At 37.6% G+C, this 11,929-nt stretch overlaps 1 protein-coding gene across 1 annotated transcript; it reads right to left on the bottom strand.

The window, feature by feature from the left end:
- Positions 1-1,675: 1,675 nt before the first annotated feature.
- On the bottom strand, positions 1,676-10,710 carry rab3b (RAB3B, member RAS oncogene family). Its single transcript, XM_087304167.1, has 5 exons — positions 10,509-10,710; positions 8,598-8,822; positions 6,033-6,151; positions 5,834-5,958; positions 1,676-5,763 (listed from the first exon to the last, which is right to left on the bottom strand). The coding sequence occupies exons 2-5, from the start codon at positions 8,820-8,822 to the stop codon at positions 5,579-5,581; spliced, it is 654 nt and encodes a 217-aa protein (XP_087160293.1). The 5' UTR covers positions 10,509-10,710; the 3' UTR covers positions 1,676-5,578.
- Between the last annotated feature and the right edge of the window lie 1,219 nt (positions 10,711-11,929).

Here is an 11,929-nt window from a genome sequence, read left to right as displayed (position 1 = left end):
GGATGTCACACCGACGGTAACGCTTATGTTGACCACAGCTAACACACTATAATCTCATTGGCTGATTCAACTTGGCATAAAAAACAAGAATCAACATGATTGGTTGAGATTCCCGGCGCTGGAACAAATGAAGGATAAGCGTTGACTTTAGGAACAGCTTGAACTGGTTCTTCCACTCTCCGGGTAAGGTATGTGATTTTTATTAATGATTTAAACCATTTTCGCTAATTGAAAAGAAAACTAAAATCATGCATTATATTCACGTATTTTTATAAATTTATATTAGAATTATATTTTAATAATGTGAATGAAGCGACGGCGCAGTGGCACAGTGGGTAGCGCTGTCGCCTCACAGCAAGAAGGTCGTTGGTTTAAGCTCGGCTGGGTCATTTGGCATTTCTGTGTGGAGTTTGCATGTTCTCCCCGTATTCGTGTGGGTTTCCTCCGGGTGCTCCGGTTTCCCTCTCAAGTCAAAAAACATGCGGTACAGGTGAATTGGGTAAGCTAAATTGTCCGTAGTGTATGTGTGTGAATGAGTGTGTATGGGTGTTTCCCAGTGATGTGTTGCAGCTGGAAGGGCATGCGCTGCATAAAGCATATGCTGGATAAGTTGGCGGTTCATTCTGCCGTAGCATCTCCAGCTTAATAAAGGGACTAAGCTGAAAAGAAAATGATGTAAATGATTTGCTAGATAACCATACAAAATAAATGCATGTTAATTAGTGTTGTATTTTTTTATGTTTTACTTTATTTTTTTAATGATTTTATATGCTTATATATCACAATTAACATCAATACATTTAATTAAATACTATAGGTTAAATTATTTAAAATTATTTATACTTAATTTATTAAATATATTACTATCAAATTTTAAATAAATGGTTACAAATGCTTTTTAATGTGGCTTAAAATTATAGACATTTAATTAAAATAATAATGTTATTTTCAGTTATTATCATCATTAAAACACGTTAAATTAATTTATTCCTGTATTTTGTAGTTCTTCCAATTATTGTCTAAGTTAATATATTTCATGACCAAATTAGTAATAACCAAAACAAACTTATACAAAAAGAAATATAAAAATATTATATTGATATATTATAAATAATACATAAATAAATATTTAAATTTATTAAATATTATTATCAGGTGACGCAGTGGCGCAGAAGGTCGCTGGGTCATTGGTTCGAGCCTCGGCTCAGTTGGCGTTTCTGTGTGGAGTTTGCATGTTCTCTCTGCATTTGCGTGAATTTCCTCCGGGTGCTTTGGTTTCCCCCACAGTCCAAGGACATGCACTACAGGTGAATTGGGTAGGCTAAATTGTCCATAGTGTATGAGTGTGTGTGTGTGTGTGTGTGTGTGTGTGTGTGTGTGTGTGTGTGTGTGTGGATGTTTCCCAGAGATGGGTTGCAGCTGGAAGGGCATCCGCTGCGTAAAAACGTGCTGGATAAGTTGGCGGTTCATTCCGCTGTGGCGAACCTGGATTAATAAAGGGACTAAGCCGAAAATAAAATGAATGAATGAATATTATTATCTATTATTATTATTACATTAATAGTATTAATTTATCTATTATTATTCAGCGTAACAGATACTTTATCTTTGACCCATAAATCATCATTATTCTGGCTACTATTCAGTACACAATAACAAGCTTGTCACATACATATTAGTATTATTATGTGATTTGTGCTTTTATTGTTACAAATTGCATCTAAAAGTAACATTCACAACTGTACAATCACTGTACGCCCCAGTGCATATTGTCTACAAATCAAAATACACTGACAGCAAACTTACACCTATATATTCCAGCAGCATAAAAATAAAGATCTACTGATGAAACCAAAAAATTGCCTAAAACATCGGAATGAAAAATATCTCATTTGCAATAATTTTGATTATAGTTACATAAAACACTCATACGTCACTTGATAAAAATCCAAAGTAGATTATACATACACGAACCAACAGGGATTTGCTACAATTTTCTGAAATATAAAGACACCCTGGCACGAATTCACAATATATCTTAACCTTCTGCTTGAGGATTTGAAGCATAATTATAACTTTCGTAACAAACCGAACGTCACCTGACTATGAAATGTGCTGATTGTGTTCAGTCTATTATTACACACAACTGTTACATGTGGTTTCTGGCAATACTAAGTTCAACACGAGTTTAATAATGTTGTTTTTTTAATTTGCTAATTTACTAAATGTCACATTTTTCCTCTCTTAACATAAAGCTAGCTCAAAACAAGTGCTCATATTCTCAAAACGTTCCCAAAATAGATGGAGTCCAACATACATTGTGCATCTGCTTCTGATCCGAATCCCAATCAGAGCATCGAAACCACCCTGAAAACTCGAATTTTTGCATAATGGCAATTTTGCAAAAGTCTGAGTTTGTTTTTGTGCCTTTTAACAGAATATCCACTATTTCACCTCCATTAAAGTATTTATATACTACATTAAATATATTAGATTAGCAAGATTGTGCCACAACAGATCTAGTTTCGGCAGTGAACACTGAAGTTCTGAGAGCCAAGTAGTAGATTTTGTGCTTTGCTCTAGTCCCTGCGTTGAGTTTTCTATGGACTGATTAGGTTAAAAGTCTACTATTATTACTGAACTACACGCGTGACAGCTACAAACAAACAGGGGTGTGTTTCCTGAAAGCATCGTTAGCTAAAAATAAGTTCTGTCATTATGAACACAGTCCAATGATTTGGTGTTTCATGAAACTATAGTTTCATTCACGAGCAATGCGAACTGGGTAGCTGGAACCTGTTGTTTGAAGAACTTCTTGACATTTAGGGTGCTTTCACACTCTTTTTTCCCTCTGAACCCAGTACGCTTGCGTCATCAAGTGGCTCTTTTGTGTACAGCTGTTGCAAGGTGATGGCCATGAAAGGCAAACGACAAAACGATGATGTACACCTTCTGCCTTTGCTGAATCTTTTAGTTTTGAAAAATACAAAAACAAAATGCAGAGAGCCACTGGCATCTATCTGCTGCAAAACAATATTAACAACTTTCAGAACATCACGCGATGTCTGTACAAGTTGTTTTGGTGGGGACAAGCAGACATTATCACTGTTTGCACTGGGTCAGTCCTGCTTGTCACCAAGATAGGTGATGCAAAACATACACACACGAATGAACGTTATGAAAACTAAAGTTTGTTGTATAGTTGGCGGTTGACCTCCATCATTTGGTACGATTGCATTCATAACAGAAATAAACCGTACTAGAGTTTGCACAAACCATACCCCAGACCACCTCTTTCAGGTGGACTCGGGTACAGTTTATGGGTGCACACCAGAGTTCAGAAGACAGTGTTCACACTAGCTAAAAGTACCGTACTCTGACGTCAAGCGAACCCGGGTGTGTGCAAGTGTGAAAGCACCTTTAAATATATAGCTCTACTTTTTTTTGGGGGGGTGGGGGTGGGGGGGTTCCCTCAGTGGGTCTCTCAGTTCCATATGTACTTTCTGTCCATAATAATGGGGGTGCGAAAATAATGGTGGTCAAACGTCGATAGACATTATACAATGGCGAAGGTGCAACAAGGACAAAATGATGACAATAAAAGCGTTGTGACAAAGACAGACAGATACATCCAGTGGAGTTGCTAGGAATGCGTAACACTGTGCACAGGATTTTGCTTGGGAAAATGCTTTGGTGGTGGGTAAATATCATGTTCTAGTTTCCCCAGACTTTACTGTGGACCCCATCAAGCCTCTAGACCCTATGGACTACTTAGGGCCTACTGTTTCCCGGATCGTTTGAGAAGTGTGAGTGCGCTGAACGCTGTTCAATTGGGCTTTGGCATAGTACGCTTGTGTGTGAGTGCAAAACTTTATGATTGTTTATGAGCGTCAAAAGTGGCTGATCTGTTCTGTGAAATATCCGACTGCGTGTCACCGATTCCCTAAGGACTAAAGCGATATAACTAGAGAAATCTCCACTGTGCTGAATGAGAGCGCTTACTGAACAGCCCAGCATCAATGACGTTAGTGTGCCCAGGCCCAATTGTAATGTGAGTGCAGGCCATCGGGGGAGACAGGAGGGGGACAAGCTTGCTTTGGCCCGGTTCAAGGCAACTGTACATAGTGTGAGTACGGCCTGAGTCCCCCTTTCCCTTAAGTACTACGCCCCTGGAAGTGTTAACAACAAAGGTACGACATTGCTGGTGCAAAAGTCCAAACCAACAATGAAAGAGGTGACAAAGGCAAAGATGAGACAAGGATGTGTGACAAAAAAAAATGACAGGTTGAGGTGGAGGGAGGCAGGTTTAGTCTCCCCTTAAAATTGCAATTCGAGACCCACCTTCCTAGGGACCTCTTCAAGACTCTGTGTCCTATGAACTCTGTGACTCTTTCCCCTGCAAGTACCACACCTCTTAGGGCTGTTAACTAAAAAGGTACAACATTGTTGGAGCATAGGTGCAACCCAAAAACAATGGAGATGACAACAACAAGGATGTGTGACAAAACATTTGACAGGTGGGGGTGGAAGCTGGGGTGATAGTGTCCCCCTCAAAATTGCAATTTGGGCCCGACCAGACTTCACTGTGGATCTCTTCAAGCTTCTGGGCTCCATGAACTCTGTCCCCCTGACCTACCACATCCTTGGGTGAACAATGAAAGAACAATAAAAGGGGGTGCACCAATGACTGAGAAGTGATGGAAGTAGGTGAAACAACAATGGAGATGCTGGAGGTGTGACAAAGACGGATATGTTGTAGATACAACGATGATGCATGGATGTGCACCAGCAAAGGATGTACAGCACTGATGAAGATTCAAAACAATAGAGGCAGGTCAAAAGAAGGAGGCACATCAATGATAGAGTTGGATGTCAAGAAAGAATGTGCAACAATGAACAGAGTTGATGTACTTCCAGTTGGTCAGCTCACACAGAGAAATGTCCAAGAAGGAGGTGCTACAATGTTGGAGGTAGGACAACCATTCCGTCCCAACAAAAACAAAAAGGTTTGTCAAGAAAGAAAGTTGTCAATGGTGGAGGTGCGATAAAGTAATAGAGGTGTGAAAGACATAGACGAGAAGGAGGAAGGTATGATATGGAAGTAGCCCCTTTTACACATACAGACACTTCCACAAAATTATTGGTAAATTGATCATATGCAAACAGGCCCTTTGTTAACAAATATCAGAAATTCAGTTCTGACAATTTTCTAGGATGAAAAGATTTAACATTACTAGTAAATTTCTGCAATTCTGCTGTGTGTGAACAGCGAGTATTTGAATGTAAAGGTAAAGTCATTTCGGTAATTTTATGGCCATTAACAGTGTAACTGTGTGAAAGGGGCTAAAGACATGGTACAATATGGTACGCTAGTTTAAAGCTATAACAAAAAATAAAAACATATTACTGCAGTTTCAGGAAACTAGCTAACGATGCATCGCAGTATAGTGGTTAACCACCAAGTTATGCTTAGTACAGGAAACACACCTCAGGTTGGTTCTGATTGCCTTACAACATAACATCAAACCAAACAACATTTGATCTGCTGCTAAAAGGTTGGCATAAGTAGAGATCAAAATCAGCAACAATTCTGAGGTAGTTGGGGTGGCTTATCGGTTAGCCGGGTGGTTTTGGCACCAGTGACCATGGGTGGTTCCACATCAACTCTCTCTGACATCTTCACGCAGATAATGTCGACTAAGCGTTCAAATACTTGTCTGACGTTGATGTTCTCTTTGGCGCTGGCTTCATAGTACTCAAACCCTGTGAGAGCAATTCAAGGAATCAGATCACAATCCAATGAATTAGACTTAAGAATGGCCACATAACTTACCTAACTGGTCAGCCAAGTGTTTTCCCTTCTCAAAAGGCACCACCCTCTCCTCATCCATGTCACATTTGTTTCCCACTAGTATCACCTGAGCGTTATCCCATGAATAAGTCTTAATTTGTGTTGCCCTGAAAAGCAAGTCATGATTGGCATACATTCTTTATGGATAAAAACTGAAAGATTGTTTACCCAAGCAGCTTACCAGTCCTGCACCGCATTATAGGACTCCTCATTAGTGATGTCATACATGAGGATGAAGCCCATGGCTCCTCTATAGTAAGCTGTGGTAATAGTTCTATACCGCTCCTGTCCCGCCGTATCCTATAGACAACACAGAAAATTCCGTTATTTTAAATTCCAGTTGTGGCCTAATGGTTTGAGAGTTGGACTTGAATTCGAAAGGTTGCAAGTTTGATTCCTGGTCCTGGAATGAGGAAGTGAACAAACCACACTCTTCGACACCCAGATGAGATGCCCCTGAGCAAGGTACATAACTCCTAATTGCTACCCGGGTGCTGAAAGTAATAGCTGCCCACTGCTCAGGGTGTATGCTCACTGTGTGCGTGTGCTCTCACTCCCCACTCAAAACATGTGTGCACACTTGGACAGAGAACCACATTCGAGTATGGGTAAAACCACAGTCTTACTTCACTTTAACTTCATGATGCTAAATAAGGCAATAACTATGTCAGTGTCCAAAATGACAATCGACAATAGCAATACTTGCTCTACCATCAGTTGTGTTTATGGCAATGCATAGCATAGCTGACAAAGCTGTTTTGTATAGCAAAAAAACATTTATTGGTGAATGAGACCAAAAGTCTCAAGCCAAGACGTTTCCAATGGTTTTGCCCGCTAGTAATCTGTCGGCACACTTACCATTAGGCTACCCGAGCAGATATGTGAGAAAATATGGTTAATAGGGACAATACGTAAAATTAAACAATTTTAAGGTCAATATTAGTGGTCATTCAGTGAACTACACTCAACAGCAACTTGAACGTTTAATGTGATTAATATATAATAATTTTCCATATAGTTTTTTTAAGGCTTAAACTGCTGAATGCCACTGAAGTTGTTTGTATCATTTCTCACAAAAATAACTGAAGTTATTAAAAGAGCAATCACTTTGTAACATGGTAAAAAGAAACAGTAAATACCATAAAAATGACAACCTTGTAACCATCCACAAAAGCCTTGAACTGTAGAGGCAGCTAGTCTAGTTATATTTAATATGCATTTATGAAAACAACAGAAACAAGGATTTTGGTTTGCACAAAAGTTTCACAATAACCTGTGGCGCTCATTGAGGAGATGCATGTTCAAATCTTGAACACATGACACAATATATAGTGCTTAGCAACTTGTATATAATTATATATTAAAATATTATTATATAAATAATTCTCGTTAACTGCCAGCCGCATGTGTGATCTGTAGCTGATTAACAATGTGGATTGATTATAACAGCCTACTGAGCCTACCAGTAGGCGCAGAAGGCCCCTACTGGCCCATGTCAATCAGCTAATAACCACTGATAATGGCAATTCGATCGAGAGATAACATTAGAATGTTTTAATAACGTGACCTATCTGCATCATTTGCACCATTTTGCTCCATTCATAAATTCTCGTGTAGCCTCATGGGATAGTATAGTATCCATAAATTGCCATCCATTAAGTTTCTGCAAGTAGTAGGTCATTTGCGTACTTTACGCCTTCTGAGGAGCTTTGAATACCACTGTATGTATTGGGACATGCTACTGTTCTCTACATACTATAAAGAAGGGAAGATCTGCCCTCTCACAGCCTAATTTGTATTTTAGATCAATTTGTTTTAGATCAAAACAAATTGCAAAGGGTTTATGTAGGCCTATATAACCAAATGACAGAACAGACTATTTTAAAATATCCATTGCATATAGTTAAATATTATTATGAAATAAAAATATGGAGATACATAATTTTTATGAATTCAAAAAAATATTTTATATATTTAATTGTACTTTTATTTTTAAAAGTCTCAACATAATAGCTTTATTGTTATGTTTACATGATTTGACATAAATGATTTACACAAATGTTATCATTTATTATTTAAAAATAATTGATTAATTTTAAAAACGACTAAGAAAGATGAAAGATGCAAATAAATATATAAATCCTGGTGGCTAACAATGTGTTATATCATAACTTCCAATGCTTCATTAAAACGCCACATCCCAAAACATGAGCAAGAGAACCTAAATGCATGCTTTACTGCTCTCATTTCTCCATTATGAGCATGTCTTTATTCAAAAGCCTTTTCGTTTGGTTCCACGTGGCAGCACTTTCCCCCCGCAGCTGTTTTGAATGAGAGCCTATTTTTACCATCTCACAATCAATGCACGCAGATTATGAATGATCACAAACTGTGGCTGTGTCACACTTGTCACCCAGTGCTCTGTCCCTCCCCCCAAACCCTCAGGGGCGGTTTTGATTGGTTGAGAGGGTCTGTCTCTATGCCAACCAGCGCCCATGATGATGCATGTGGAGGGGGGAAAGAAAAGATGCTGCTTGCTTTCTATTCCTCCAGAAAAAAACATGGCTCTTATTCACAGCCTGCTGGAAGGTGATTGCAGAAGGAAGATTTTTGTTTTACATAATTTAGCAGGATGAGGATTTGTAATAATAATGTAAATGATGTCGGCCAATCACATTTGAACAACAAAGGATGTGGGGCTAAAAATAGCATGGTTTTCATTCACATGCTGCAAACCTGGACTCACCCATATCTGGAGCTTCACTCGCTTGTCGTTTCTGTACACCGTCTTCACCTTGAAGTCGATGCCGACTGTGCTGACAAACGAGCTGCTGAAGGAGTCGTCTGCGTATCGGAATAAGAAGCTGGTTTTTCCTACGCTGCTGTTGCCGATGATCAGGAGTTTGAACATGTAGTCGAAGTTTTGATCAGATCCATCTCTCTGACCAAAGCGCTGGTCTGCTTTTGCCATCTGTTAATACAGTGCAGAGGAGAACACATTTTGAGCAAGAAGACAAAATAGAATCAACTCTGTTAATTAATAAATAACAACAACAATAATTAATGTAACTAAATAAAAAATATATATTATTATATTCTATATACAGTTGAAGTCAGAATTATAAGCCACCCTGAATTATCAGTCTCCCTGTTAATTTTTTCCCCCAATTTCTGTTTAAAAGAAAGCAGATTCTTTCAACACATTTCTAAACATAATAGTTTTAAGAACTCATCTTTAATAACTGATTTATTTTATCTTTGTCATGATGACAGTAAATAATATTTGACTAAATATTTTTCAAGACACTTCTATACAGCTTAAAGTGACATTTAAAGGCTTAACTAGGTTAATTAGACAGTTTAGGGTAATTAGGCAAGTTATTGTATAACAATGGTTTGTTCTGTGGACAGTTGAAAAAACTAACTTAAAAGGGGCTAATAATTGTGTCCTTCAAATGGTGTTTAAAAAATTAAAAACTGCTTTTATTCTAGCCAAAATAAAACAAATAAGACTTTCTCCAGAAGAAAAAAATATTATCAGACATACTGTGAAAATTTCCTTTCTGTTACACACACACACACACACACACACACACACACACACACACACACACACACACACACACGCGCGCGCGCACGCACGCACGCACGCACGCACGCACGCACGCATATTTAGTCTAATGATTTAAAATGTTTAATTTTATAAATTTAATGACTTTTAGCCTAGTTTTTATTATATAATGATATTATCTCTATTTTATTTTATAAATTTGAATGCTATACATATTTATTAAAGTACTTCATTTGATTTCTTTATTTTAATCTATTTTTTACATTTCATCATATATCTATAAAATGATTAAATATTTATTTGTATAAAATGCATAATAAAATTATTGATAAAAAATGCACAAGTTATTTTTAATACTTAGCACAGTATAATAATAATAATAATAATACATGTATTAATTTACATTTATTGCTTTTATTATTTCATGTAAGAAATATGAAATCTATCAGGATATACATATTAAAACCATAAATTAATTTATAAAATGTGTATGAAATGGAATATTTTGGAAAAGTGCAGTATAGCAATTAAAATTAATAAATAAAGCCTATTTATTTTCTATTGCATGTTTAAATCTCTCTCTTTCTATATATATATATATATATATACACTACACACACACACACACACACACACACACACACACACACACACATAAAGGTTATGATTTATTATTTTTTACAAATAAGACTGATTCAGCATCAGCAAGTATGCTCAAACCTCAACCATAATAAATAAATAAGTAAATAAATAAATAAATGACCATCAGCTGTGGTCTATGCATCATCAAAACAACTCATGATAATGATCTACTGGTGCATCATTTTTCTTCGTCTCATTTCACAGTGTTTTGCTTGTAGACAACATCGTTAAAGCAACCCAGAAATCAACATAACAGGTTCATCAACGAGTGACATTTGGCAGCTCCATCCATTCATAGCAGAGACACATCCTTGCATAATCTCAGGATATCATTCTGAACACGCGAGCTCTGTCACAACTGTTATCGACATATTATCGACACCCTGACGGACGACAATGACCGACAGACACGCGTTATTAATGTTATATGATGGAGAAAGTCACCTCGGATGTCGCGCAGCTCCGTCTGGTGCTCTTCTAGGTGGGCGTTTATGGACGCTGCAGCACCTGACGACGCGTCTTCACTCACTCGGCGTTTAACGCGGACAAAACGCCTGATTTAGCGGGTTTAATAGCGTGTAGAGTTGCTAATGATGGCGGTTTCTGTGGATATGTTGGTTGGTTTGTTTGAAAGCGCGCTGTGTATAGTTGGGTGGGGCGACAGCAACAAATATAACCGGCGTTTATTACTAACGTTACGGTGTGGGTCTGAATCAGCGCTGAGTGTAAACGGTTAAAACCGGTTTATGAACACACTGAGCCCATCATCTATTTGAACATTTAAGATACACTTAAGTAATTCCATTGAGAAGCAAAATATTCAAAAGGAGATTAGATTAATAGGGTATATAATGACAGTAAAGACTAATCATTTAAACTAACTTGTTAGTAAACAATTTGCTCATCGTCCAATGAGAGGCAGGTTTAGACATGATGTTTGAGGGGACAAATTAATTTTTTAAAATATTTTCATATGAATGAAATCATATGAATTTGTACAAATTCATCCTTGAGTTATGAATAATTCTTCTGCTTATCCATCGAACATAAAAATTTAAAAGGGAAAACTTATAAGAGAATTTTACCAACCTACGTCACACAGGTTTAACGGAGCACACCGGTACAATAGCAAACATGTCATGTTGTGCGGTAAGATGTCAAAATCGAAAGTTCAAAAATAGAGAACAAATTTACTGAACGCCAAACTGCTTTTAATGCCAACCAGACATCTTGTGATAGCTGACAGCCATCATAAGAGCTGAATGGAGTGAGGACCTAAGTAAAAATGCTTGACTCTGCAGTTCTTATTTCATATCAGGTAAGTTCACGCTATGCTGAATCACACACATTACTCATTTTTGATTGCAGCAATGATTTCAGCTAAAACAGTTAAACATGGTGAATTAAACTGCGGACACTGAATGATTAGAATGAAATATAAAATGTAAGTTCACATACCCTGCCATTCAGGTGCCGTTCGCTGTCAGAATGCAGTTGTTTTGCTTGTTGATGATTACCCAGGTCTTGTACAGTTCCATCTTCTCTCCTTGTCTTTGGCTAGACAGAACCTTGGTTTTAGCTCTAGAAAGTTTTGAATCTGGTAATCATGGAGCATTATTTCTTGCACATGACCACACAGAACAAAACTGTAGTCATCCAAAGACTTGTAGGCCTTTAACATCTCTCTTGTAAAATCCCTTGGAGTTTCAATGAGATGGTTGTATATTTCGGACAGGATGCTTGGCCATTTCATGTTATCCAAAATCCATTGGGAGGGTGCTATCGCAAATGGACCTGTCAGATGAACCCTGCTCACTTTAACATTAATTTTGCCTAATAACTGTGCTTATCAGTGGGTGACAAGC

The sequence above is a fragment of the Danio rerio genome, chromosome 22 (assembly GCF_052040795.2).
Source record: "Danio rerio strain M-AB ecotype USA chromosome 22, GRCz13ab, whole genome shotgun sequence".
NCBI lineage: Eukaryota > Metazoa > Chordata > Actinopteri > Cypriniformes > Danionidae > Danio > Danio rerio.
This window is presented reverse-complemented; position numbering and strand designations above follow the sequence as displayed.